Source organism: Enhydra lutris, unplaced genomic scaffold (assembly GCF_002288905.1).
Source record: "Enhydra lutris kenyoni isolate GAN:26980312 unplaced genomic scaffold, ASM228890v2 scaffoldscaffold75, whole genome shotgun sequence".
In the NCBI taxonomy this organism is placed as follows: domain Eukaryota; kingdom Metazoa; phylum Chordata; class Mammalia; order Carnivora; family Mustelidae; genus Enhydra; species Enhydra lutris.
Window position 1 is genome coordinate 1,891,354 of NW_019154159.1, and position 27,174 is coordinate 1,918,527.

The 27,174-nt window shown below is 56.7% G+C and overlaps 1 protein-coding gene across 2 annotated transcripts in view; it reads left to right on the plus strand.

Moving 5' to 3' along the window:
• The window catches only part of LOC111160316 (mannosyl (alpha-1,6-)-glycoprotein beta-1,6-N-acetyl-glucosaminyltransferase, isozyme B), a 65,253-nt gene extending 38,877 nt beyond the window's left edge, over nt 1-26,376 (plus strand). The window contains exons 9-18 of one of the 2 annotated variants that reach the window (XM_022523318.1): nt 4,252-4,383; nt 5,736-5,869; nt 9,209-9,339; nt 9,777-9,782; nt 16,833-16,988; nt 18,004-18,150; nt 18,313-18,429; nt 23,408-23,482; nt 24,696-24,952; nt 25,397-26,376. In XM_022523318.1, the coding sequence (XP_022379026.1) occupies nt 4,252-4,383; nt 5,736-5,869; nt 9,209-9,339; nt 9,777-9,782; nt 16,833-16,988; nt 18,004-18,150; nt 18,313-18,429; nt 23,408-23,482; nt 24,696-24,952; nt 25,397-25,595 (1,354 nt within the window). In that variant the 3' untranslated portion in view covers nt 25,596-26,376. The remainder of the gene's footprint in view (nt 1-4,251; nt 4,384-5,735; nt 5,870-9,208; nt 9,340-9,776; nt 9,783-16,832; nt 16,989-18,003; nt 18,151-18,312; nt 18,430-23,407; nt 23,483-24,695; nt 24,953-25,396) is intronic. The other variant, XM_022523319.1, reaches the window with a different exon arrangement.
• The last annotated feature ends 798 nt before the right edge of the window (nt 26,377-27,174 follow it).

The following is a 27,174-nucleotide window of genomic DNA, read 5'->3' on the forward strand; positions in this document are numbered from 1 at the left end:
CCCCTTAAACACTAACTCCCCATTGCCTCTCCCCCCAGGGTGCTGGCTATGGGTGCATTAATTGCGGTTGGGTGTGGCAGCCCCATGATAACCAGGTGTGTTGTAGAAAAGCCCGGTTTCCCGAGGTCACCCCCCTCCCCCCACCCCTTTCATCCTGTATTCAGGCTCCCGCCCAGGTGGCCTGGGAACATTTAGAGATACATTCCAGCCACCCAGTTTGGCAATTCCATGTAGACCCCCGTCCTTCCCAAGCACGGTGTAGCGTAGTGGGCGGCGCCAGGTGGATGCGTGTGAGGTCCCTGCCTGGGGAGCCGCTGGTTCTCCCTGCCACACTCACCCACCCGGTGGCCCTGTGGTGTGCTGGGGCTGGGGAGGCCCCCCGATGTCCCCTCTCCCCCCAACCCAGCCCTGGGCGAAGAGTCCAAAGGGGAATGAGGAACTTGGCATTGGAAAGAAGGAACCGTCCAGAGGGGCCCTCTTGAGACGTCCGCACAGAGGGCGGACGTGTCCAGCCGAGCCTTCCGTGGGCACCCTTGGCTGAAGGCTGTCGGGAGACGATTTTTCAGCTCATGTTGCTGCTGCAGCCAACCACTCAGCATCAAATCGCCCGTAAAAGCGAGCTGAAATTACCAGCGAGGAAACCACATTCCCCTCCTCGCGGCCGACCCTGTCCGCCATCCTCCCAGCAGGCTCTGAGTCCCTGTGACCAGAGGGATGCGGCGGCTGCGGGCGCTTCTCCCCACTGAAGTCGCCTTAAATGGAAAACCCTTGTTTCCTAGAGCTGGGTACCCCAGGCGCCCCCTCACAAACTCCCCCTGGGAAGGCTGCCATTTTCTGTCTCCTCTCCTTCTGCGGGATGGCTTTGCAGGGCAAGCGGGGGCACTGGTGTCCCTGTCCCAAGGTGTCCCAGGAGACTACCCCCCACCCCCGAAGAGCCAAGAGCTGAGACAGCCAGCAGCCTTGAGCATCCCTCACCCGCTGTCTCTCTCCGGATATGCTGTCCTTGGCCACATCGTCAGCCTTTAACCAGTCCTTCCTCAGGGGGTTCACCTGTTTCCTTGGTTTGTTCGTTCATTCCTGAACACAGCGCGTGTTTGTTGGGACAAGTCCTGTCCCAACCCCGGCCTTTCAAAGATGCCCTGGCCCTGTCCTCACAGGCCCTAGTGGCAAGAGGTGACTCTGGACGGTGCAGGGCGGGGGCCGAAGCAAGCCGCGGGCGAGCGCAGGGGCTGCGCGTCTCCCTGCCCGGGAGTCCCAGGCAGGCTTCCTGGAGGAGGAAGCAATGTCCAGGAGGTGCGGAGTCCTCTGACAGGGATTAAAACCAGGTTTACGTTGTGGAAAGATCTCTCTAGGAAAGAGACAAAACTGGAGGGACACAGAGCAGAGAGGAAATTATCTCAAGATTCGAGGTGACGGATGACAGGACCTTACGTGAGGGGGGTGTGGCGTGGGGGGAGGGGTCAGGAAGGAGTGGCCGGGCCCGGAAGGTCAGGAGGCAGAACGGATGACAAGAGGAAATGATATTTAGTGGGACTTTCACTCACCTTGCCTCGGTCGATCCTACCAGGAACCCTTTGCGGGAGCCGTTTTTATTGGCCTGTGGCTGAGGAGGAAGAGGAAACTCCAGGAAGCTTGTGAGCCCTCAGGGGTTAGCAACAGAACTGGGACCGCAGCCCAGGCTCTGCTGGCAGCCGGGGCTTGGATTCCGGGGATGGCACTAAGGTCCCACCACCCGCCGTCCCACTGTCTGCCGCCTGGCCGGCCCAGGGAGGTGGGAGAGCTTAGCGGGCGGGAGTGTGGGCTCCGGAGCCCGGCTGCCTGGCTTCCAGTCCCCGCTCCGCGGCTTCCTGGCTGTGCAATCCTGGTAAATTGCCAACTCTCTGTTTCCTCGTCTGGAAAGAGTGGAACAGGATAAGAATGGGTCTCATCTCGTGGGGTGGTCGCTCAGATGGAAGGATTGAACGAGTTACTAAACTGAAAGCCTGTAGCCTGGTTCCCGGGTTCAACATTTTAGCCCCCAGGGTGGCGAAGATGATGGCAGATGCTTTAGAACATCTGGACGGGCTCTTTGTCCCAGGGGAGAGCTGCTCGTCTGGCCTCTCCGTGGTCCTGGGGTTTGGGGCAGAGGCCAGGGCTGTGCGCAGTAATAAGGCAGCAGAAGGAAGCCTGCACGATGTTGTCGGCACCACACCAGGACACGCTGCCTGACGCGTAACGTGGGAGAGTAGGCCTCTTACCGTGCAGGGGGCACCAAGCGGACCCACCTAACGGTTGGTGCTTTCGGGATTTTGGCCAGTTTTCCCAGGCCCCAGTTCCCTGTGGGAGGGGCAGCTACCGCCCTCCTGGTTCCTGCAAGGAAGGGACAGCGGAATCGTTTGGCCTTCTGCCCATGGCTCTCTGTTGAGTGGGGAGAAGTGGGGAAGGGGATAGTGTCTGTCTATACCCGGAGCTTTTGTAGCTCAGAGCAAAAATGTGGCTTCTTCGTGGGGCATCAGCCTTACCAGAGGAGTTTGTGGGGGCGAGAGAAAGCCCAGGCTTGTATACAGATGTAGGGATGTCCTGCAGAGTAGAAGGCAAAGTCTGTTCCACTTAAAAATACCACCAAATATTTCATGAGGTCTCCAGGCTGTGGATGCTGTTTCCTGTGAAGGCTCCAGACCTCTGCGGTCTGCTCATTCTCCTTTGCTTTCTGGGTATTTCCACAGGAGGAAAAAAAAAAAAAATCTCACGAAGTCTGCCCTGCCTTAGAAGTCCTGGTTTTGCGCATCCTGTGTGGTGGTCTTGTTGGAGAGAGGGGATGCATGGGAGCTGGACGAGTTGGGAGGGCGCCCTTGGCCAGTGTTCTCTAATCAGATGAGAAATGGGAGACTCTGGTTATTAGGGTTTTGCATTCTCCTCTAGGCACTTAGCAGCCAAGGTTCTAACATGGCGGGGGGAGCTGGGTGAGTCTGGGGTGCGCTGGCTGGTGGGGAACAGGCACAGGGACAGCCCCTGCCCCCGGCTACCCTTCTTTGTAGGGCACAGCCGACTCCTGATGCCTCAGTCCCCATCACACATCACATGCAGCCTCCCCTGACGTCTTTCCATCAGAGCCTTGCCATCTGGTTCCCATAAACTTCGCTGTGCTCCGGGGACAGTGTGCACAGCGCCCCCCGCCCCAGCCTCTGGTGGTGACCTGCAGAGCGTGAGCAAACAGAGCACAAAGACGTCCAGGCTGGTAGTTTTCCACCTGGCTTGAATGGGCTCCAGGAGCCCGAGATGTGACCCAGGCAGCTCACCCATCGTGGCCCTTTGCTGTTGATGAGCCCGTGACCTTGTCCTGGCTCCTCACCTACCCGGCCTGAGTCTGCTCTTCACATGGATCCTGAAGGGGCTCACTGGGAGGTCTCTGGGATGCCGTCCAGCGCAGGCATCTGGACCACGAATCCAAGGGGAGGTGGGTGGCTGCTGTGGGGTCCCCAAAGAAAGGCGGGCTTTTCTACTCCCTGCCTGGCTCGGGCTCAGGACAGACTTACTGAATGGGCAGTCTGAGAAGGGTTGGTTGCAGGCCGAGCCTGGGTTCCTGGATGGGGGTAGGGGGTCCCTACAAAGGAATACACGCTGGCAGCTGTGGCCATGTCCTCTAGGCTCCACAGAGATGCCCCAAAGGCTCTGGCACTGGGTCACCAGAGGAAAACCTTTGTGTACATGGTCTGGCCAGTGGGGTGACCCTGTGGGGCAGGGCTGGGCATCTCCCTGGGCCACAAGCCAGTCAGCAGAGCAGAATTTTGTCTTCTGATGCAGGGCTTTCTGCTTCAGACACTGAAACTGCTCTAAGGACCATAGCGAGCATTTATGGCAATTTGGGAACCCTAGATAAAGGTGCCCCCACTGGGGCGGACCCAGTGCTGCAGGGAGCACATTTGTGCAAATTTACAAAAGGTGCTCCTTCCACCTGGCAGGTAGCCCAGGCCAGGGGTACAGCTTGGGAAACTAGCCCAGGCTGGATCTCAGTCCTACTTGCTCTTATTGGAGTTTGTTGTGCAGTGAGAAACCTAGGCAATTGGACGTGGCCACCCCATTCACTTCCTTCCCAAGTTTGCCAACACTCCTGTGTCATCCTCACGTTCCTTTACAGTGCCCCCTCCCCCATGTTTATCTTGGGCTATAAGAACCGGGGTGGCTCCAGGTGCCCCCGACTCAGGGATGGTTGGGGAAGGTGGGTTTCTGCTGCCCTCCTGGGGCTCCGATTCTGAAGGGCTCATCTCTCAGTAACTTAGGGGTACCGCCAGGCCGGGGGAACTGCCCGCTCACCATGCCCCTGCCTTTCGACCTCATCTACACCGACTACCACGGCCTACAGCAGATGAAGCAGCATATGGGACTGTCCTTCAAGAAGTACCGGTAGGTGGGTGCGGATGGGTGGTGCCCTGCCCCATGTCCATAGGAGGCCTCCCTTCACACCCTGCTGGCTAGCCCCCTGGGGTGGGGGGAACTGCCTCATCCTCGGTTCTGCAGTTGGGGGGGCGGGAGGCTTGCCCTGCCTCTGTTTTCCCCCTCCCTCATTAGTGTCCTTCCCCAAGGAGCTCTGCCTCCTGGCTGGCTCAGAGTGGGAGTCTCTTCAGTGCCCCTCTGCTGCAGGGCAGGCTGGGGCAGGGCTCAGAGGTTACCTGGTTGGGCAGGGGTACAGGGGAATGGCAGGGAAGAGTGGAAGGAATGGGACACTCGACTGGTGTGACCTCGGCTCATGGGGTCTCAGCACCCCCCTCCTTCTCCCTCCTTCCCCTCTCCCCCTTCCCCCCTCCCCGGGTCTGCAGGAAGGCCAGTGCCGTCTCTCCCGGTCTCTGCAGTCAGCAGGATGTGGGGTTTAATGCAGCACAGAGAGCCCTGCTCTTTCCTACATTTGCTCCAGTCCCAGTGACTACCCCGCGTGATTTTATTAGGTAAAAAAGTGACAGGCGGTATTATTGGTTTTATTATTAATGCGTGTTCCTCATGCACGCGGTGCCGCCGCCTCCCACCCTCCACCCCTTCTCTGGGGAAATAGTGCCGACCTCAGCAGTCTGTGGACAATTCTGGGTCACTGGGAAGGACGTGAGGCTGCTTGGGGCGGGGGGCTCTCTGAGTCTCCACCATTTCCTTCGGGTGCCTGCACCCGGGGGGTGAGATGGATGGAGGGAGAGGTTCTGGGGCAGAGACAGAGGCCCTGTCCAGCTGGCAGGTGCCTCTGAGGTGGCGGAGCTTTCATCCCAGAGGACACGTCAAAGCGCTGCCTGCCCAGAGATGGCAGTGGCTGGTCCCCCAGGGCCCTGCCCTTCCGCATCGCAGCCCAGATAGGCCAGGGGCATCCTGGGGTGCCAAGTTCTTGGGCAGGGGGGCTGTGAACTTGAATTACTGCTGCAGCATGCTCAGGAAAGTGCAAATCCTGCAAGGGGAAGGACCCCCACTCCAGGCAGTGCCCCTCCTAGGCGCTCTTGGGGCAGCCATAATAATAAGTTTCTGAGTGAGGGGTCCATGGTTCAGGCATCCCCACCCAACCCCGAGACAGCTGGGCTGTTGTCGTCCTCACGTGACAGATGCTGAAGCTAACTGTGGTCACACAGCTAAGTAGTCTGGACCCTGGCTCTGACCACACACTGCAGTACTGGGCCCATGCCTGGCAACCGCGCCCTCACTGGGGCAACCCAGCCCAGAGACACATGAGAGGTTACTGACCCTGGTTCCTCATGCACCGCCCACCCCCGGGTGGGGAGCAGGTGCCGAATCCGGGTCATTGACACCTTCGGGACAGAGCCCGCGTACAACCACGAGGAGTACGCCACGCTGCACGGCTACCGGACCAACTGGGGCTACTGGAACCTCAACCCCAAGCAGTTCATGACCATGTTCCGTGAGTCCTGGCCACAGGGCATGGGTGGGGTCAGAGGCAGACGACGGGGTGTCCTCGCGGTTCTCAGGTTCTCCTTCAAGCCTGGGAGGAGACAGAGTCTCCTGGCTCTCCTTCCCAGGCTGGCCCAGGCACCTGCCCACTCCAGGAAAGCCTGGCTTGCCCTTCGGCAAGTGTGTGAGCCAGAGAGGATGTCTCTTGCGGTGTCTGGGGAGCAGCTGGGGTGGTGGGGCTTCTGGCCTGGCTTAGGAGGAATGTGGCGACCTTTCCGCCATGGAAGGACGTGGCCTTGGCCTCCAGCATCACACGCTGCTCAGAGAGCTGCTGAGTGCACCTTCCAGGACAAAAAGGATTCGGTGACCTTGTAGCAAGAGAGGCCAGAGGTACACTGGAGAGCTCGAGGGGGCAGCAAAGGGGCAGGACGGGCAGGCTCTTCTAAGTGGAAGGAACAGATAAGTGGAGACAGATGCGGAAAGAACTGGAAGGTTCTGGAAATACACGAGCTCCAGCAGGCGCCAACACTGGATGCTGGGGAGTGAGGCTGGGGGCTGGGGCCCCTGTGGAAACCCTCTGACCATGGGCATTAGGCAAGGAATGCCGTTTAGAGCTGAGCTTTAGCTGTTTTTCACGAGTCTCTAAAACGTACACGGGCGCTGACTTGCCCCTCACGTGCAGCGCGCTGCAAATGGTTTAATCCTTTCTTGACAGCCAAGGGTCAGTTCTCGCTCTTTCCGTGGTGCGCGAGCCTGGCCTTTGGGGACGGCAGAGGTGTGCAGAGCCGGGTGCCCTTGCTAAGTGGCCCCTTCTCCTGTCACTGTTTGATGTGGTGCTTTTTCTCCTCGTCGGGAGGCTGTCAGCTGTCACATTTAATTGCCGTCAGTATATCTGCCTCCAGCAGCGTCCTGCACATCTAATTTGTGGCTCTTTGAAGGCTCCGGGTCAGAAAGCCAGATAAGCACATTTTGTTAGGATGTGTCTAAAGGAAGCCAACAAAGCAGGGTCCCGAGGAACTTGCTCAGAAGTAAAGAATCTGGTCTTTATTTAGCCTTTCAAATTAATGCGCCTCTGCGGGACACTTAGGGTCCTTCTTTGTCTTACTCCGCAGGTTCTAGGACCTCTTAGAGGCAGATACCATTTCTGGACCCATAAGTAATGGCTTGATTGGATTCCGGAAGGTTGGGGAGGTGGGCAGGTTCTTTGGAGCCCAGGGGAGGGCACTGAGTCCCAGAGGATGGAGGTCACATGGCTCTCTGGGGGACCCGACTCTGGAGGGAAGGAGGTGCGGTCAGGGGGGGGGGGGGATGCTCCAGGCTGTGGAAGCAGCTTATGTGACAGCAGAGAGCAGAGGTGGGCACACAGCTTGGCAGTTAGCTCACTTGCAAGGCGAGCATCGAGCTATGAGGCTGGCAAGAGGGACATGGAGGACGTGGGGGCAGACGTAGGGGTCTTCTAGCACCGGTTCCTCAATTTATGCCAAATACCGTAATTCAAGAATCACTGTAGGTTCTTGAGCTGGGGAACGTCATGGAGGAAAATGGTTTTTTTGTTTGTTTGTTTGTTTTTAAGATTTTATTTATCAATTTGAGAGGCAGTGGGGGTGGGGGAGGAGCAGAGGAGCAGAGGGAGAGGGACAAGCAGACTCCATGCCGAACGTGGAACCTGGTGCGGGGCTCAATCTCATGACCCTGAGATCACAACCAGAGCTGAAATCAAGAGTCGGATGCTCAACCGACTGAGCCACCCAGGTGCCCCGAGAGAAAGATTTTTGAGGCACATTATTCTGGGAGATTACAGATGGCCAAAGGGGCAGTGGTAGAGGAGGGGAAGCAGGAGAGGGGGTAAGAGAATTCTGCAGTAATCTACACTGAGAAAATGAGCACTTACGTGGAGTAGGGCCCACAGGATTTGGAGTTCCAAACCGGGCAAACTCCTACTCATCCTCCAAAACCCCAGTCCAAAGATCTCCTTTATTTCCTGCCACTTCCACGGATTCCCTCATTTGCTGTTGCTCCTTCACCTCTATTTTTATGCCTTTTAAATCAATTTCTATAAAAGTGTATGTTGAAGTATGTTAGAGCTATTTGCTTATACATTAATTCCACCCTGAGATATTATGAACCACGCAAAAGGGGGCACTGATTGATTTACCCTTATCTCCCTGGAGCCTATCAGGGTGCTCAGAAAATTTTAATTGATTGAATAAAGTAAAGAAACAGAACAAAAAAGGAAGAGAGAAGCTTGCCAGTTTTAATGATACACAAGTCCAGGAAGGAAGTCATGAGCAGACCTGCTTCCCCATCTACCCAGCATGGGCTCTCCTGTGGCCGAGACAGAAGCACGGGAGCGGAGCCACAGAGGGAGGGCACGGACCCCGTGCAGGGCATTTTCTTATCTAGGGAAAGGGAGGAGAGCCCTCCAGGCAGAGGGAACAGCAGGGGCAAAAACTTGGAGATGGGGAAGGAAGGATGTGTCCACCCATTCATGAGCTGGCATGCCAGGCTCTCCCAGGTGCTGGGGACGCAGAAGTGAGCGAATCAGAGGCCCTGCCTCCTGGGGCTTATATTCCGACACCAGTGAACGATCAATTAGATATGTGACATCATGTCTGGCCGGTGAACGGCAGGTGAGGGACAGAGGGTGACAGGCCCAGGGAGGACCCGAAAGCTAGCGTGTCTGCAGAGGGAGGGCACCCAGCAGGGTCTCGGGAGGGAGGAAGAGAGGCTGTCAGAGGGGGCGGTGGGGGCAGATCCTGTAGACTTGCAGGGACCTTAGCTTCTGGGTACCACGGCAGGGTTTTGTGCAGAAGGACCTGGTCTGACCTAAATCTGAAAGGCTTGCTCAGGAGAAAAGGCAAGGCCAAGAGAATGGCAGAAATGGGGGCAGGCAGCAGATCATGGGGGTCGGGACAGAGAGGGTGGTCCCCGGGCCGGGACATCATGATGGAAGAAGTCCCACCTGGGTAACACAGGTTTTGCTGATGGGTGTCGGCCATGAGAGAAGAGGGGAGGAGCCAAAGCCTTGGGCCTGAGCCAGCCTGGAGGATTCTGATGAAGGCAGGGTCCTGACTGTGCCTGTCTGCGTACAAGCAAGGGGGCCAGATGACCTCCAGGCTTTCCCTCGGCCTGAGGCTTTGTGACAGTCTCTGGGAACAGGAGATGCCCCGGGCTGGGGACACTGATGTGATGTGAGTTTCCGCCTCCTCCACCAGACCCCATACCTCCCAGCCCCCTGTCCCCATCCCTGTCACATGGGGCCCCCTCTGACGGGGCTGGTCCAAGTAGACCCGGGGCGTGGCCTTGGCTGTGCGGCAGCCCCCTTCCTGACCCCGTGGTCTGGCTGTAGCTCACACCCCGGACAACTCCTTCATGGGTTTCGTGTCTGAGGAGCTCAACGAGACGGAGAAGCAGCTCATCAAAGGCGGCAAGGCCAGCAACATGGCCGTGGTGTACGGCAAGGAAGCGAGTATCTGGAAGGTAAGCACGGGCCCCCCGGGAGCCCCCAACTCCAAGACCTGGCTCTGTCCACCACCCCCGGCTCTGGATTCCGAAATGTGCCCACTGATGGGTCAGAAAAGAGAGGTCCCTAATTGCCACTGAAGAGACCCAGCCAGAGGGCTGCTAACCTGCCCCCCCCCCACCTCTCGGCAACAAACCAGATGGATGTCCTTTAGCAAGGACTGTGACCTAACGTGCCACCCTCCCTGGGCTGCATCGATAAACACTGTGAGCCTGGCAAGGGGGTTGGGCTAGACTTGAGGCCTCTGAGGGCTGGGAGGCAGTGCAGGAGGCAGAACCCCACCTTCGGGGCGGGCTCCCTGCAGAAGTGGTGCCCCTGTGGGAGGTTGTGTGCTCACTGCTCACTGACCTGTTCTCTCTCCTCTTTCCTCTGTGCCCTCCCGGGAACGAGGCAGCTCCAGGTAAGGTGCCTGCCGGCCGCGCGCTCCTCCTGCTCCCCTCTGCTCTCGGTAGGCTGTCCCCTGACCCCGAGGGCTGCAGGGGGAGGGATAAGAGGTCATTCTCCCGTGATGCAAAAGGAGCAGGCTGCCGCGGGAGCCCAGGGCTCTGGGGAAGGTGTGGCATGGACTGTGTCTGCTTTTACTAGAAGGCTAAGGCACTGCCCCGAGAGAGCGAGAGGTTACAAAGTCTGGGAAGAGAAAGGCTTTATCTCTAGCTCAGGCATCTCTGTGACAGCCGGGAGCAACACTGTTCTGCAAGAGACCTCAAAGAAAGTCCTTCCAAAAAAAGACATCTTTGCTCTGGTCTTGGCAACTGGAGGAAGTCGGAGGTGGCCGGATGAAAAGGATGAGGGGAGCCTCCTGGGACCGAGCATCCCAGAGTTCAGGGGACCGGGTGGCAGAGAAACAGAGGAGGCAGGATGGTGGGGGTCCTCATGGGAGCAGCAGCTGGGATGAGGGCGAGTGTTTGGGTGAATTTTGTGCCAATGGAGGCCTGTCTTATTCTGGGTCCCCAGAAGGGAGGCCTTGAGGCTCAGGCCTGGGTGCTATTTTGTGAGAGCATGTGGCCCAGGGGGCAGGAGTGGGGGACGGGAGAGAGACAGACCCACCCTTGCTGCTGGAGGAAACAGGCCAGACATCAGAAGGGCCGTCTGGGGGGGGTCATGTGGGACTTCTCAGTTGGCGGGTCGCAGCCTGTGGATAAATTGTGAGATGAGCTCAGAGCTCTGGGTTTTTTTTCCCTAACCTTGCTGAGGTACAGTTGACAGGGAAAATGGTGTATTCTTAGGGTATGCAGCATGGTGGCCCGAGACACACATATATTGTGAAATGACTATCGTGATCAAGCATGATCGCCTCACACAGTCACCCGTGCATGTGCACGCATACATGCGCACGTGCGTGTGCAGAGAACCCTGAAGACCTATTATTCTCTCAGCAAGTTTCAAGTATACAGTACAGTATCGTTGACAACAATCACTGCGCCATTCATGGTATCCCTGAACTTAATCTTCATACGACTGAAAGTTTGTCCCTTTGACCAACCTCTCCCCATTTCCACACTCTGAGCCCCTGGCGACCACCGTTCTGCTGTTTCTACAAGTTCCACTCTTTCAGATCCCACCTAGAAGTGGGATCATGCCATATTTGTCTTTTTCTAACTTAGGGACTCTAGGTAAGCCTTTTAAAAGGAAGTAAAATATCAGAGGGAACATCAGAAGACCTCACATGTATTAAGAGTAAATATTGTTCTAAGATTTTATTTTTCTTAAATAATCTCTACACCCAACATGGGGCTTGAATTCACAACCCCAAGATCAAGAGTTGCGTGCTCCACTGACTGAGCCCACCGGACGCCCCAAGAGTAAATATTGTTTTGCGAAACTTGAAGTTTACATATATGCATACATGCACACACACTTTACATGCATACATACACACATACATGTGCATACATGCATACCTACATGCATGGATACTTGTGTGTATGGGTAAGAAAGGTTGCTGAACAGTATATCTAACATGAACCCATTTGTGTATGTGTTTTAAGGAAAATGTAAATATGCTTTGAATGCATTAAAGTTCTGAGAAGGTACACAAGGGGATAAGGAAGCTGATGTTGATGGGGTGTGGAGCCATTCTCTCCACACTTCACTTTCTTGGTTTGATTTTTCTTCTGTGAGTCTGTTTAGTTTTACACGATGTAGTCCTTTTACATTTAGTGTGATTTCTGATATATTTGGCTTAGAATCTACCATTTCCATTTCACTAGCTGATCTCTATAACTTTTTCTTGCCTCGTTCCATGTTCTTTCCCCTTTCAGGCATTCTTTTATACTGATCTGTATTTTGAAATTCACCCCCCTTTTTAGTGGGCTCATTATATTCTCTCCTAGTCTTGTGGTTGCTTCAAGAAAGATGACAACATGCATCCTTGACTTACCAAGTCTCGTGTAAATAATACCTTTCCCTTTTATTGGATAATAAAAGAACCTTAAAATGCTTTAAATACATTCCCCCAGCTTGTGTACTCTCATTTTATTTTGATTCCCTGAGAACGCCCTTACTTCATCCTTATTCTTAGTGGATATGTTCGCTGTGTACGGAATTCTATCTTGATGGTTACTTTCTTTCAGCATTATGAAAATACTCTATTGTCTTTTGGCTTCTGTAGGCTTGTTCCTTTAAAGGTAATTTGTCTTCTTTCTCTGCTTGCTTTTAGGACCTCTGTGTGTTTGGTTTTCAGTAGACTTATGGTGGTGTGCCTCCGTGTGATTTTCTCTGGATTTACCCTACGTGGCATTTGTAGATCTTTTTGAACCTGTGGTCTGATCTGTCATGAGTCGTAGAAAATTTTCAGTTAGTCTCTAAATATTGCTTCTGCTCCGGTCTTTCTCCTGTGCTTCTGGGACTCTGTTTCTGCATACATTAGACTCCAACACTTCCCATTGTCTCTTACGTTCTTTTCTGTGATTCCACTTTCCTCTATGCTTCATTCTGGATGTTTTGGTTTTTTTTTTTAAAGATTTTATTTATTTATTTGAGAAAGAGACAATGAGAGAGAGCATGAGCGAGGAGAAGGTCAGAGGGAGAAACAGACTCCCCGTGGAGCTGGGAGCCAAATGCGGGACTCGATCCGGGAACTCCAGGATCATGACCTGAGCCGAAGGCAGTCGTCCAACCAACTGAGCCACCCAGGCGTCCCCATTCTGGATGTTTTCTTTCGTTCTTTCACTAAATGAATTCTGTCCTCAGCAGGGTCCAATCTGCTGTGGAATCTGTCTGTTCAGTTCTTCATTTCAGCTACTGGATTTCTCACTTCCAGCTCTTCCATTTGGTTTCAACCCTTATCTTCTATTTCCTTGACTACATTCAGCAGATTTTTCTTGAAATCTGTATCTGGTAACTCCAGTTTCTAGATCTTCTGCGGGTCTGTTTTTATTGTCTGTCTCTTGGTTTTTTTTTTTTTTTTTTTTTAAGATTTATGTATTTATTTGTGAGAGAGGGAGAGACAGAGAGTATAAACTGGGTGAAGAGCAGAGGGAGAGGAAGAGAGAGAATCCACAAGCATAGAGCCTGATGCAGGGGTTGATCTCCTGACCTAAGATCATGACCTGAGCAGAAACCAAGAGTTGGCTGCTCAGCCAATGGAGCAACCCAGGTGCCCCTTTGTCTCTTGGGTTTTAATCACATTGTCATGTATCTGATTTGTCTAAAAATCAAGGTGTTTAAATTTTTTCTTTAAAAATCTATTTTTAGGGGCACCTGGATGGCTCAGTGGGTTAAAGCCTCTGTCTTCGGCTCAGGTCATGATCCCAGGGTCCTGGGATCGAGCCCCGCATCGGGTTCTCTGCTCGGTGGGGAGCCTGCTACCTCTTCTCTCTTTGCCTGCCTTGCTGCCTACTTGTGATCTCTGTCAAATTAAAAAAAAAATCTTTAAAAAAATCTATTTTTAATAGGCTTTCCTGAGATATAACTGATATACAGTGTACCACACGTGATTCAAATAAATGACTTAGAAGTTCCGACTTACACGTATACCTGGGAAACCGTCGCCCCAGTCAGGAGGGTGCGTCCACTGCTCCCAGGTTCTCTCTTCCCACCTCTCCCCTCCTCCCTGCCAGGCAGTCCACGATCTGCTTTCTGTTAACACAGTCTCTGTTTTCTACAATTTTATATAAATGGACTCATATGGTACGTACTCCTTTTTTGGTCTGGATTTTCTCAGAGTATAATTATTTCCAGATTCACCCGTGTCATCGCGTGGATCAGTTGCTGATTCCTTTCTGCAGCTGAACAGTTATCCCGTCGCATGGACTTCCATCGTATCCCACCGTGCCTTTTTTATCTGTTCTCCTATTAGTGGACGTTGGGGTTGTTTCCAGTGTTTGGCCGCTACAAATAAAGCTGTTATGAACATCCATGTACAAGCGTTTGTACAGACATATGCTTTCATTTCTCCCGGGTAAACACCTAGGTGTGGAATGGCTGGAGCATATGGTAGAACTAGGCTTAACATCCCAGGAAAAGCGGTTGCACCATTTTACGATTCTGCCAGCAATGTGTGAGAGTTCCGGTTCGTTACAGAGTCATCAATACTTGGTCCGTCTTTCCAGTTTGAGCCATCCTACAGACGTGCGGTGGCATCTTAGGGTTTCAACTTGTAGTTCCCTCTGACTAATGATGGCGAAGGTATTTTTGTGTGCTTATTTGTCTTCCTTATATATTTTTTGGGGTAAAGTGTCTTTTCAGAATGTTTGCCCATTTAAAGAATGGGGGTTGTTTGTTTACTTATTATTGAGTTGTTAGAGTTTTGTACGTATTCTGAGTATCAGTCTTTTATCAAATATATGCTTGGCAAATATATTCTGTCTGTGGTTTGTCTTTCTCTCTCTCTTTTTTAAGATTTTATTCATTTATTTGACAGAGAGAGATCACAAGTAGGCAGAGAGGTAGGCAGAGAGAGGGGGGAAGCAGGCTCCCTGCTGAAGCGGGGCTCGATCCCAGGACCCTGGGATCGTGACCTGAGCCGAAGGCAGCCACTTAACTGACTGAGCCCCCCAGGCACCCCTTGTCTTTTTCTTAATAGTATCGTTCAAAGAGCAAAGTTCTTCATTTTAATGGAGTCCACTGTCTTAAGGATTATGCTTCTGGTGTTGCATCTGAGAAATCTCTGTGTAACCCAAGCTCACTAAGGATTTTCCCCCTGTGCTTTCTTCTGTAATTTTTATGGTTTTACATTTCACATTTAAGTCTATGGTCCATTTTGAATTAAGTTTTATGTATGATATGGTAGAGATTGAAGTTCTAATTCTTTTCCCTTTTTTGCACACGGATACGCAATGTTCCATGACCATCGGTTGAAAAAACTACCCTTTCTCCACTGAAATGTCTTTGCACCTTTGTCAAAAATCAATTGACCATGCGCGTGTGGGTCTATTTCTGGACTCTGTTCTTTTGCATTGATCTCTCTGTTTTGATGCCAGTAGCACACCGGTTTGATTCCTGTAGTTTTAAAATAAGTCTTGAAATCAGGTAATATAAATCTGCCTGCCTTCTTCTTTTTCACAAAGTTGTTTCTTCTAAGCCTGCTGGGGTTTTGATTGTGATTTCATTGTTTTTTGTTGTGTTTTGGAGCTCTGGAAAATGAATATAAGAAAGTGTAAAACAGTTTGGGGACGATGCCTTCTTCCTCTGGTGAGGATTTCACTTTCAATCTTAGCCTGTGTTTGGGGCTACAGCAATCTTGCATCACAGAATCAGTGATAGGGATTAAGACTATTTAAAACCGATTAAAAAGCCTATTAAAAAGCCCCTGGGGCGACTGGATGGCTCCGTCAATTCTCTGTCTCTTAGTTTCGGCTCAGGTCCTGTTCTCAGGGTCCTGGGATCCAGCCTCGTGTCAGGCTCTGCACTCAGTTCGGAGTCTGCTTGAGTCTCTCTCTCCCTCTGCCCCTCCTGCTTGTGCTGTCACTCACTCTCCAAAATAAATAGATTAAAAAAAAAAAGACCCCCCTCCCCCCACACACACAGATTCAGCCTCTTTCCGGGCTTCTCTAGGTCTGGCTCACCCTTTTTCTTCCAGCGTGAGTTTCCTCAGAGTTCCAACCCACAGAGTGTGGTTTCCATCTGGGTCCCCTCGGCAGACCCTGAACCCTCACTTGTCCTCCAGCTCTACAAGGTGACCAGAAGCTCAGTCTCCTTGATGCTGACCCAGGGATCAGCAGGTGCCTCCCAGGGGGGAAGCGCTGACCCCAGCACCAGCCTCCACGATCTCCTTCCCTTCTTCTCCCAGATCTCGGCCTTGTAATTCTTCCAGCTTTGTTAGATTTTCACTGCCTTCACAGAAATTTTTCTGTTTCCCTGTCTCTCCTGGTGGTTCTCAGAGGCAGGACCCATCTGCATTACCCAGTACACCCTTACCCACCGAGGAAGGCCTCCTTGTGAAAAACGTATACAGTTGGAATTTCAGAATGTGAATTGGTCCTTACTCTCATGTCCATTCAAAAGCTGTGGTTTACAGACTGAACCTGGGCCGAAGCTCCTTGTTGTCCGACCTCCTGGCTAGCCGGCAGAACAGGGAGAACCTGGCTGCTTTTCTCCTGACCTGTTGGTCTGCTCCGGACTAGCCCTGAGGAAACCGCTCCCCGCCACAGCCTCCTCTGTGATCTTGAAGTTCCTGTCTTGTCCGTGTATCCCTTCCTCTCTCCTGTGAGTCTCAAAAGGCCCCAAAAAGTAGAACCCCGTGGCAGACCCCAGGCTTACCCCTAATGAGGACCTACACTGCCCACAGCTCCTGGCTCAGGGCTCTGGCCATGGGGTCAGACGGGTGCCCCAGGCGGAGCTGTCTCTTCGTCTACGCTCTGCCTCCCGTTGTCCCCGAGTCTGGATGTGCGACTAGAGTCTGGAGGGGCTGAGCCTTTTCTACTTTGGGGGGTTTTCGCTCACGGGTGTCCTTCTTAAAGACAGGGGCTCCTTCTTGTCCCAGCTGTGCTCCCAGCCGTGAGCTCAGTGCCAGCCCCTGGCAAGTGGTTAATAAAAATGTGCTACATGGATGGGGGGAGGGGGAGAGAAGGGATGGTGGATGGAGGGAAGGAGGGGATGAATGGACAGGTGGGGGGATGGGCAAATGCATGGATGGAGGGATGGAGGGACGGAGGCATGGATGAGATGATGTCGGCCCCACAGCTCCTCGGGTGGCCTTGGGGATCACCAGCGCTTCAAGGGGTCCAGCAGCTGCGTTTGGAGGCATTTGCATATGGGTCCTCCTAGGATTTCTTTGCAAAGAAGACAGTTCCATGGCTAAAAATTGTCTAGTCCGACCTCTGCAACTCGCGGATGAAGAAAATGAGGACCAGAGAGGGGAGGGGCCTTGCCCAGGGTCACGCAGCTGGCTGAAGGCCGACCTAAGAACCGCCCCACGTTTTCCGAGTTCCAGACCGGGGTGTTTCCGTGGGCAGCTCTGCCTCCCACGGTTGGGGCGAGGCTCCCACTGCTCCCCCTCCTCTTGCAGGGGAAGGAGAAGTTCCTGGGCATCCTGAACAAGTACATGGAAATCCACGGCACCGTGTACTATGAGAGCCAGCGGCCCCCTGAGGTCCCCGCCTTCGTGAAGAACCACGGCCTCTTGCCACAGCCCGAGTTCCAGCAGCTGCTGCGCAAGGCCAAAGTGAGCCCCGCGCCCTCACCGTCCTCCCCCCAGCCTGGCCCCAGACGCCGAGGAGGTCGCCCTACGTGCCCCACTCCCCGCCATGCCTGCCCCTGAGGCTCGTGGCCCCTTCCACGTGCAGACCTGCCCCAGCATGTTCTCCTACCCTGAGCCTCACACCCAGCCCTCCTGGGGCTGGAGCAGAGCTGGGGGTGCTCACCCAGGAGGGACCTGGGCAGGGCCAGCAGAGCCGAGGCTCAGCAGTAGGGAAGAGGAAGTGGGCTGCCGGGCGGACTCCTGGGCCGGGCCCAGCTTTCGGAACCGCTGAAGGGCTGGCAGGGCCGGCTGAGGGCGTGTCCCACCTGGAGTTGCACGGGGCTGCTAGTTCTGCTTCTGGAAGTCCTCCGCTGTGTTCCTGGAGCTGCAGCTCCGGGCACGGGGTGGGGGGCGCGTGACTCTGCTGCAGGCCCCGAGGGGTCAGCTGAGGCCGGAGGGGCCTCCGGCCAGCATTCAGGTCCGCTCCTGATCTAGCCCTAGCCCTTTCCTCAGGCTTCCTTGGTGTGTGCATATGTGTGTTGGGACAGGGGGAGAGGCTTTGTGCAGTGAGCAATCTGAACAACGTGACACAGCAGCCCGGCATTCGGAGTCGTCTCCTGACTGCTTTCCAGGCACCAGCCCTGCGAGCACTTCTGGCACGAGTTCGGTGCTGAATAACCTTTTTTAGGATGAGTAAAGTCCTCTTGAGTTCAGTGGTAGGTGTGGGTCTGAAATCTTCTGAGCTTGAGACCCTCACTCTTCTCCCTTCACCTCCAGAATCACAGTCGGCTAGAGCAGGAAGAGGCCCCGATATTACTTAAGCAGACCTCATTTCACAAATGGGGAAACTGAGGCCCGAGAGGGGAGGGGCCTGCCATGGTACCCTGCCGGTCTGGGCAGTCTTTTCTGCCCTGGCGGCCTCCCGTGAATGTCCCAGGCCTGGCTTCCTGGGGCTCTGGTGCCAGACTTCCCCGACCATCGCACCATTTTCCTTCCTCAGCTCTTCATAGGCTTCGGCTTCCCTTACGAGGGCCCCGCGCCCCTGGAGGCCATCGCCAACGGCTGTGTCTTCCTCCAGTCCCGCTTCAGCCCACCCCACAGCTCCCTCAACCACGAGTTCTTCCGAGGCAAGCCCACCTCCAGAGAGGTGAGTGGGGAGGGTCTGAGATGGGGACCCCGTAGTCCATGGAAGGGGGAGACAGGCAGGGGGGGAAGGGATGGGGGGACAAGGTGGGCGGGGGCGCCTCCCCTGAGCGCGGGCCGGCCTGGCAGGCGCAGGGAGAAGCTGCTGCTCTCTCCGCCCGGCCAGGTGTTCTCCCAGCACCCCTATGCAGAGAACTTCATTGGCAAGCCCCATGTGTGGACTGTCGACTACAATAACTCAGAGGAGTTCGAAGCAGCCATCAAGGCCATCATGAGAACGCAGGTGAGGCTCAGATCCAGTCAGGACTTCCATAAACCGCTGCTGGGAATCTTAGCTATAATTAGAAAAAGAGGCCTCTCCCGGTGAATTCAGACTCTCAGGCCTGGGTTGGCATACTTGATAGGGGGGCCCCACTTACCAGCTTGCATTTGGGGGTGGGGGGAGGGAGAGACAGGGAAATGCCTTTGTGCCGTGAGCGACCTGCACAACCTTACATGGCAGCCCTGGATCCAGAATCATTTATTAAGCACCTTTGGAGGCTAAGCCCCATGGGCACTCCTAGCACAAGTTAGATGCTGAGTAAATGTTTCCAGAATCAGTGCGTGGAGGTTCTTGGGACTCTGCTGCTGGTGTGGGTCTGTGGCCTTTTGGCCGCGTATCTCAAACCATGTATGTGCATACAGGTCATCTGGCGATCTTGTTAAAATGAAGGTTCAGAATTCAGCAGGTCTGGGGTGGGGCTGAAATCCTGCGTTTCTCTGTAGCTCTGGGGTGGTGCCAGGCCTAGGACCACCCTTTGAGTAGCAAGGGGGAAGAACTTTCTGGGTTTCCTTAAGCAGGTATGTGAGCGTCGGCAGGTGCAGGTGTGTGGGTGGGGAGAGGGTGAGGAGGGGCTGGTGCAGCTTGTCTCCTCGGCAGGCCCCTCTGTGGCTTCTGATGGCCCCTCGTGCTCTTCTGGCTCCTTCATTTGGGAAAGGGGACAGACCATGTAGATGGCGCTCTACTTGCCACGATCCCTCTGGACCCGCCTCTTGCTGTAGAGGCTGAAAAAAGATAACCAGCCCTGCGGGTGTCCCCTTCCTTGCCCAAGCCCATGTTCAGGGTGTGTGTCCTCCCGGGGAGTGGGGTATGCACCGCTCAGGGTGAACTTCTGGGTCTGGGGCAGACCTGGAGAGCCTTGGTCTCAGCTGGGCCGCCACAAGTGAGTAACCTGATAGGCTCCTTCTGCAAAGGAGAACCACTCCCCAGGAGGCCACAGCTGGCCAGCGTGTCTGCTGCCCCAGGAGAGCTGGGGCCACTGACAGGCTCACAGGCAGAGACTAGCAGGGATAGACACCCCGCAGGGGGACTTATGGGCTTCACTTTGAGCCCAGAGCCCCTGCCTGGTTGTCCTGACCCTGAGGCAGGCTTGCATTTTTTTCTAACAGCCCCCTGCATTCTCTATCACTCACTCCCACTCGGAACCCCCAGCCTGGGCCCCCACCCCTGCAGATGTCCCCAGAAAATCCCGACCTACCTCATCTGCTCCCTTCCTCCCCTGACCACACCCTCATCCTTCCGTCCTTCTGTCCGGGGCTGAGGGTTTGTCTAGCTAAGTGCCCAGAACATTGCTGTGTCAGAGCCTCCGCCCATCCTTAGCTGTGACGGACAGGGACATGGCCAGGTTGGCCTGCGGAGTGGCTGAGCCCCTGGACCCCCCCGAGTGGTGGGGGGTGCCCTCCACTCCTTAAGCATCAGCTTGAGCAAATCTCTACTGTGAGTTCTTCCAGGTCACCGACTGTCTTAGACTGGGTTTCTGCCGGCAGTGACCCCGAGGCAGATGCCATTTATTTGAGAAGTGATCCCAGCAAGGAGGGTCCTGGAGTGACAAAGTGAGATGCTGTGTTATGGAGTAGGTCACCTTGGCCGGTGGCACCTGGCGCTCAGGGCTGGCCGGGACGGATGGGGTTGGTCACATCCCAGATTGTCGTACCTGAGGATCGAGTAAACCCGGATATTTATCCCCAGCTCCATCCATCACTGGCAGAGGGCTGCACCTGGGGACCCTCGCTGGGCTGAACAAGGGGCTCTCCGGGTGGTCTCGGTCCAGGAGATAGAAGCCACCACCCACAGCTGACCAACCCCAGCCCCAAGCACATAGCACGGAACATCCCAGGTGGACGCTGCATCGGGAGGCCCCCAGCAAGGCAGACGGCTACCCGGGAGGGACCCCCCACCCCACATGCTGCTCCAGCTCCTTCTGTCCTCCCACTGAAGAGCAAACATCCGAAGCTTCTGTCCCAGGGGACAAGGATGGGGTGGAGGGTTGGGGGATGGATGCGAGACTAGCAAGGCTTCTGCCCACCCCCAGGGCTCAGGTGTGGCCCAACAGATCTCAACAAGATCTGTCGCTGAGCTAAAGGAGCAAGATACCTGGTCCCATGGGGAGCATGTTCCAGCCTCAGAACACAACGGGGCTGCAGAGGGGCCTGCAAGGGAGGACGCCCGAGCCTTCGCTCGCTCATTCTTTCTGGTCTGACGCACGAGAAGTTGCTGACAGCGGCTGCTCTGGGGACAGGCCTGGGTGTCTGGGTGGGAGGAAACTTAATTTTCATTGGTTTTCCTTTGGATTTTTTTCCCCATGAACATCTGTTTAATTTTGTTAATTAGTTGCTGTAAAAATGACAATAACAAAAGGGTCAAGGACCAAGGTTTCCAGGTCTGCCAGGCTGAGACTTGTAGGCGGGCCCCCGACCGGACGCCCCGCTGCCTTCAGCCCCCTCAGGGGTCCCACCCTTCCTCCTGGGCAGTTTACCCCGTTACCCAAGAGTCACCCAGGAGGTCATTACAATGCGGGTCCTGGGCCCGTCTTCTGATTTTTAAAGATTTTTTTCTGAGAGAGAGAGAGCACGAGATGGGGAGGGGGAGAAGCAGGTTCCCTTCTGAGCAGGGAGCCTGATGCGGAACTCGATTCCAGGACCCCGGGATTATGACCTGAGCGGAAGGCAGAGGCTTAACCGACTGAGCCACTCAAGCCACCGAAGCACCACCCCTTCTTGTCTTCCCTTTTAAAGGACGGGTGTGGCCTTGGCATCTGCATTTTCAACAAGCAGCCGGGCTGCTCTCATAATCCCATTTTAGAGAACCGATTGAGGGCCCCCATCAGGGGACACAGCTCGTTCTGCAAGTCCTGGGGCCTTTCAATGGGGAGAGGGAGGAAGAAGGACGAGGCACAGAGAGGAGCTGGGAGAGACCCCCTGTCTCCCGACTCAGGGGTAGGTGGCTTTGCCGCTGACACATCTCTGCTAGGGAGGGGCTGGGCCCGCACCCGCCCCCCGCCCGACTCATGACTCTGCAGGGCCGGCACCTGCCAGCCCGTCAAGACTGATTACTGTGCATGCCTGTAACGGGGCCTAATGAGGCTGATTTCCAGGCAGGCCGGTTCCTCCGGCGGGAATTCATGGCGGGTGGGACGTGGCTGGCTGATGTGATGTGGGCTTCAAAGCCCAGGGGGAGGGCATGGGGGAGGGAGTCACTGGGGTGGGGAGGGGGGAGGGTGCCGTGGAGCAGGCAGAGTGACATTTGGAGGGGAACTCTCTGCTCTGAGGGGTTATCTATAACCGGGCCTGGAAGTTGGGTACCCCAGAGGTGTCCAAGGCTCAAGGGCACCAAGGGCACCAAGGTCGGGAGCCAGCGGTGCACAGTGCAGGGCTGGAAAGGCCACCCGGTGGCTGGGCTGTGCAGTGGTGGCCGGATGCAGGACCTGGGGTTCTCTGGGAAGGGGGAATCCCTCTCGGATTAAGAATGGCCGCTCACAGTGGGAACTGGGGACAAAGCCACAGGGCTAGGCTCTTGTCCTGAGAATCGTCTGGTGGCCTGAACCTATTTCAAGGGGAGCCTCTCCCCAGCCTGAGGGTCAGGGATGCCCCTAGGCAGAGAGCCTAGGATGGGCCTCCAGCCCTTCAAAGTGGGGTCTGCTGGAAGCAGGGCCGGCCGGCACACCTGACTGGGCCTCTGATGCTGCTGGGCTCTGCAGAGGGGGAGGGAGGCCACGCCCACTTGGGCACAAGTGTTAGTCACACTCCCCGGGCTGCTGGTAGGAAAAGGGCATGAATCGGGATCGGGCTGGACCAGGTGGGGGGCCCACCCCCACGCATACCACATGCACACAGATACGTACACACAGCACATACATACACACAGACATAGATACATGGTATAAAGGCACATGGATGCACAACACGTACGCACATGTACACACGTGCACACGTGTATACACACACACGCACGTGCTCTGGGGAAAAGGGAGGGCAAAGGCCCAGTCTGAGTCTGGGGTGGGTCACCCCTGCGTCCCTGTCCAGCTGTGTGGCTGTGTGCCGGGTGGGGTAAACAGGGAGGGGTTGGTCAGGTAAGAAGAGTGCAGAGGAGATGGGGTAGCCGCTCACAGGAGGTGGACGCCCCCTTTCACACGTCTCCCCATTCCCCTTGCCCCTGGGCCCCCAGCTCCTCCAGCCACCAGCTCCACAAGGCAACCTGTGGCTCCCAGCCACCCCCAGTGCCGGCGGCCGTGTGACTGTCTGTGGCCTCCGCTGGGGGCACATGTCTCAGGTCCTGCCAGGTGCCTGGCTTGGGCAGGAAGACTTACGGATTCATCTCATTCCATCTGCGGGGAGATGCCCATGTGTTCCTTCTCGTGAAGATTCTACGTTCTGGGCAGCTCATGGGCAGAGCTGGAGATGCTGTTTCCTGAGCACCTACTGCATACCAGACACTATGCCTGGCAGTGGGCTCAATGGTAGATGAGCCAAAGTCCAGTTCTCAAGGGACCTGTAACCCGGGAGACACGAGGGTTAAATCAGAAACGGTGATACAGGTGCTGGAGGAGTTCTCGGATGCCACGAAGGAAAGTGGTCCAGTAACAGGGGTGTGGCTGGGGCTCAGGGACGGCTTCCTGGGGGAGGTGTCACCTAAGTGGGGGGCAGGGGGAATCCATCTGGTTGGCTGTGGGAAGAGCAGGCATCATAGCCCGGGAGGGGATGGGAGCTGAGCTTTAGGGGAAGCAGAGGGTGGCTAGGAAGGGGGCAGGAGGGAGTGGGATGACTCCCAGGGCCACTGGAGGGTGTACCAGAGGTCCACGTGGAGGGGCCGGGTAGGGGGTGACAGACTCCCTAGGCACACCAGATTCCCGCCCCCAATGCTGAGCGTGGCCGGCCCCCAACAGCCAGGTCGAGGGGGGCCCGGGGCGCCTCCTGCCCCATGTGTCTGCCCATCTCTCCTACAGGTAGACCCCTACCTGCCCTACGAGTACACCTGTGAGGGGATGCTGGAACGAATCCATGCCTACATACAGCACCAAGTAGGTGGGCCCTCTGCTCTCTGCTCCAGGAATGAGGGGGGATACCTCCAACTCCATCAGACCAGAGGAGGGGGCCTAGCCAACTCGATTGTCCGAGGAAGCTCTCTCCCCCAGGGCTCTGTGCCCCATAAACTCCTGCTCCTCTCCACCTGTTTCCATTCCCCTGGAGACGCCTGGGGGTGGGGCTGGAGGTGGAGGGCGGTCCTGCTCTGCTCCTGCTTGGAGACCAGGCCTGGGGGGCGGGGAGGGCGCTGGGTCACTGATCTAGGACCCAGCCCCATACCACAACACAGAAACGACAAGACTTATTTTGATAAAGAAGTTGCTTAGAAGTCTGTTACGGGATTGAGTGGCCGGTAGGTATGGGAGGCCCCCACTCCTTCCACCTCCAGGGATGAGCAGTGAGACTGGGGTGGGGTGAGGGCTCCGCTGGGAACCCAGGGGAAGGGGCCGCCAGAGAAGCCCCACCTCCCCCTCCCTGCCAGGGGATCTCAGGCTCTTCCAGGCCTGGGGCTTCTGGGGCTGATGGCTGGGCCACGGGACTCGGTGTGGGTGTTTCCTAACTGCTTGATATTCAGCCTGTGGCCTGTGGCCTGTGTACCTTGTCCCCAACCTCAAGGGCTGAAGAGCGGTTCTAGACCATTGCTTTACAGACAGGAAAACTGAAGCCCTCCGCAGGGAGGGTTGGGTGGGATCAGGGCCAGAGCCCGGGATCTCGGCCCCCCCCCGCCAGCCGCAGGGATGCCGTCGTGACGCCCACGGAGACACTTGCTGGGCCCCGCAGGTGCTTCCTGGGGCTGAGCCCTGCAAGGAGAGCCCCTCCAGTCGGCCCCGGCGCCCCTCCTCAGCTAGGGCACGGGGGCCTCAGTGTAGAAACTCTGCCCCTAACTTAGCGGGATCCGCAGTGAGGCCGTGCAGGGCGGGTGGCTCTTGGGCTGGCCTGAGTTCAAATCCTGCCTCTGCCCTCCAGCGGTGTGGCCCTGCGCAGGTGACCTCTCTGAGCCTCCGCTTCCCCCCGCCCCCCGCCCCGTAAGGTAGCTGGAGACACACTAGTGCACTCCCGGGGGGCTGCTTCGAGGAACAGACCGCATCACGCGTGGCAGGCCGCCCGGCTCTCAGTCGGCTCCCAGCGCGCCATGACTGCTCTCGTGCCCCCGTCAGCCAGTGGCGTCTGGGCCCCCTTTCCCGGCTGACGCGGCTTTCCTCCTGCCAGGACTTCTGTGCAGCCTCGAGGCCTGCCCCAGCAGCGGCCCGAGCCCCACCCAGCCCCTTCGTTCTGGCCCCCAACGCCACCCATCTGGAGTGGGCCCAGAATGCCAGCTTGGCCCCCGGGGCCTGGCCCCCGGCACAGTCCCTCCGGGCCTGGCTGGCTGCTGCTGGGAGGGCGTGCACGGACGCGTGCCTGGACCACGGGCTGATTTGCGAGCCGTCCTTCTTCCCCTTCCTCAACAGCCAGGACGCCTTCCAGAAGTAAGTGAGACCCCCCTGCCCCCCGCCCGCCTTCCTGGGCCGGCCCAGCCTCACCCACCCGCAGCATCTCACCCTGCGGCTGCTGCCTGCAGCCCTGCCGGCGGTGGGGGCTTCATGCTCCCCGACGATTCAGGAAGAACCCAGAAGGGACCTTCCAGTCAGGAGTCCTTGTCACGGACTCAGCCCCTGCTGGTCCCTCCCTGGCCTCTGCCTAACCTGTCCCAGCATCTTCTAGGCCCAGGGTTCCTCCCAGCGGGTCAGCCTGCACCCAGCCCAGCCCCCCTCCTGGCCTCCTCCCTCAGAGCCGGGAGAAGGAGCTGCGGCCCAGAGTTTGCCCTGGTGCCTCCTAGAAGCTTCTTCCCTGCTTGGGGATGGGAGGGGTCAGGGAGGGCAGGGGGCGGCCCCAGGCTGCGGCTGTGACCGCTGCCCATGGCGCCCGTCCAGGCTGCAGGTGCCCTGTGACAGCACCGAGTCGGAGATGAACCACCTGTACCCGGCCTTCGCCCAGCCCGGCCGCGAGTGCTTCCTGCAGAAGGAGCCCCTGCTCTTCAGCTGTGCGGGCTCCAGCACCAAGTACCACCGGCTGTGTCCCTGCCGAGACTTCCGCAAGGGCCAGGTGGCCTTGTGCCGGGACTGTCTGTGAGGCCGCCCGCCCGCCCGGCTCCCGGCCGCAGGAGGAAGCACCAGCAGATTCTGAGCTCCAGCGACGGGCCCTCCCCGCGACACCCCGGCGCTGGGGCTTCCTTCCATGGCCAGGAAGCGGGCAGAGCAGACTCATGCACGGAGTTAGGGGCTGGCTGCGTGCCCACCCCAGGCAGGCTCCTTGACATCGTCCGGGGACTCGTGGCAGCGTCGTGGCCAGGCAGCTGTGGGATTGGTCAGAGAGCCCTGGGGCAGGAGCAGGTGGTCGGAGGCCAATTCTGGACCAGACTGAGGGCCCTGGGGATGGGGACTCAGAATGTCCGTGGAGGGAGCAGGGGCGAGGTGCCCGATGGCTCACCGAAGGGTCCAGGGGGCGGGGAGTGATGCGTGGGGGTCAGTCTTGTCCCTCTGTGGTTGTTCGGGTATGGACAAAAGGGACAGGGACTGGAGGACCCTCTCAGCCCCACCCCTCCTGCCTTTGCAGTCTGCCCCTCCTTTCTATACTTGGGGGGGCGGAGTGGGGGCCACCTAGCCCCTGGGTTGAACTCTTTTTCTCCCCTGCTTGGTCCAGCTCTCTCCACTCGGGCTCCTCCCGAAACTCATCTTGGCATGACTGCGATTCCAGGATTTGTCCCCAGAACCTCTGTCCCTGCCCCAGCAGGCTCTGGACGCTGCCCCCATCCCCCCAGGCATCTCGTGTAGGCAAAGGCTTGGGATGGAGCTTCGGCCCCATGGCCCGCCCAGCCCAGCTCCTGGCGTCCCAGACCCACTAGCCCCCAGGTAGCCCCCACCCCCTCGATGCTGCCCGTCCCCACCTCCAGCTTCCTCCAGCCTCAAACTGTCATCTCTGTGTGGCATGCCTGCCCCAGCCCCAGGATGCCCCCCTCCCCTCCTCCCCATGCCCAGAGCCCTGCCTGATTCAGCGGGTCAGGCCTTCAGAGACACTGCCACCCCATCCCGTTTTATAATCCCACCCGCCCTCACCAGGCAACCCCCTCCCCCAGGCCTGCCCCTCCACCCTGCCAGGGAGGCAGCGCAGGCCCTGAGAACTGGGAGAGGGGAGCCAGCCCTCGCAGGGCTGAGGCGGACACACTCCCACCCAAGACCCCTCTCTGGGCCTGGGTGGCCCCTTCGGCCGCAGAAACTCAGTGGTCACCAAGGACCTGACCTGTTGGGGGAAAGCAATAGAGACACTCTTTTCTCTCTCTTTTTTTAAAGATTTATTTCTTGAAATAATAAATATTTTATTGGGATGTGAGGTGCAGAGGACATGTGTGCTGTTTTCCATCTTTTCCTGGGCCGCCGCGGGTTGAGGGGGCGGCTATCTTGGGGACCCCGGCCCCTGCTGCATGTTGTCACGCGGCATGCACGGGATGCCTGGGTCAGGCTGCCCAAGGGCTGTGCCTGCGAGCCACCGCCCACCCCTGGCGCCATGGTTCCAGGGACCCTGCTTGACGAGCTGCGCTGTCCCCCGTTCTGTTCCCCTCGGGCTGGCCTCTGTGAGGTCAGAGAGCACAAATGTATTTTGATAAGAGCCTGAGCCAGGTCAGGCTGAATCCTTGCCAACGCTTACCGGGCGC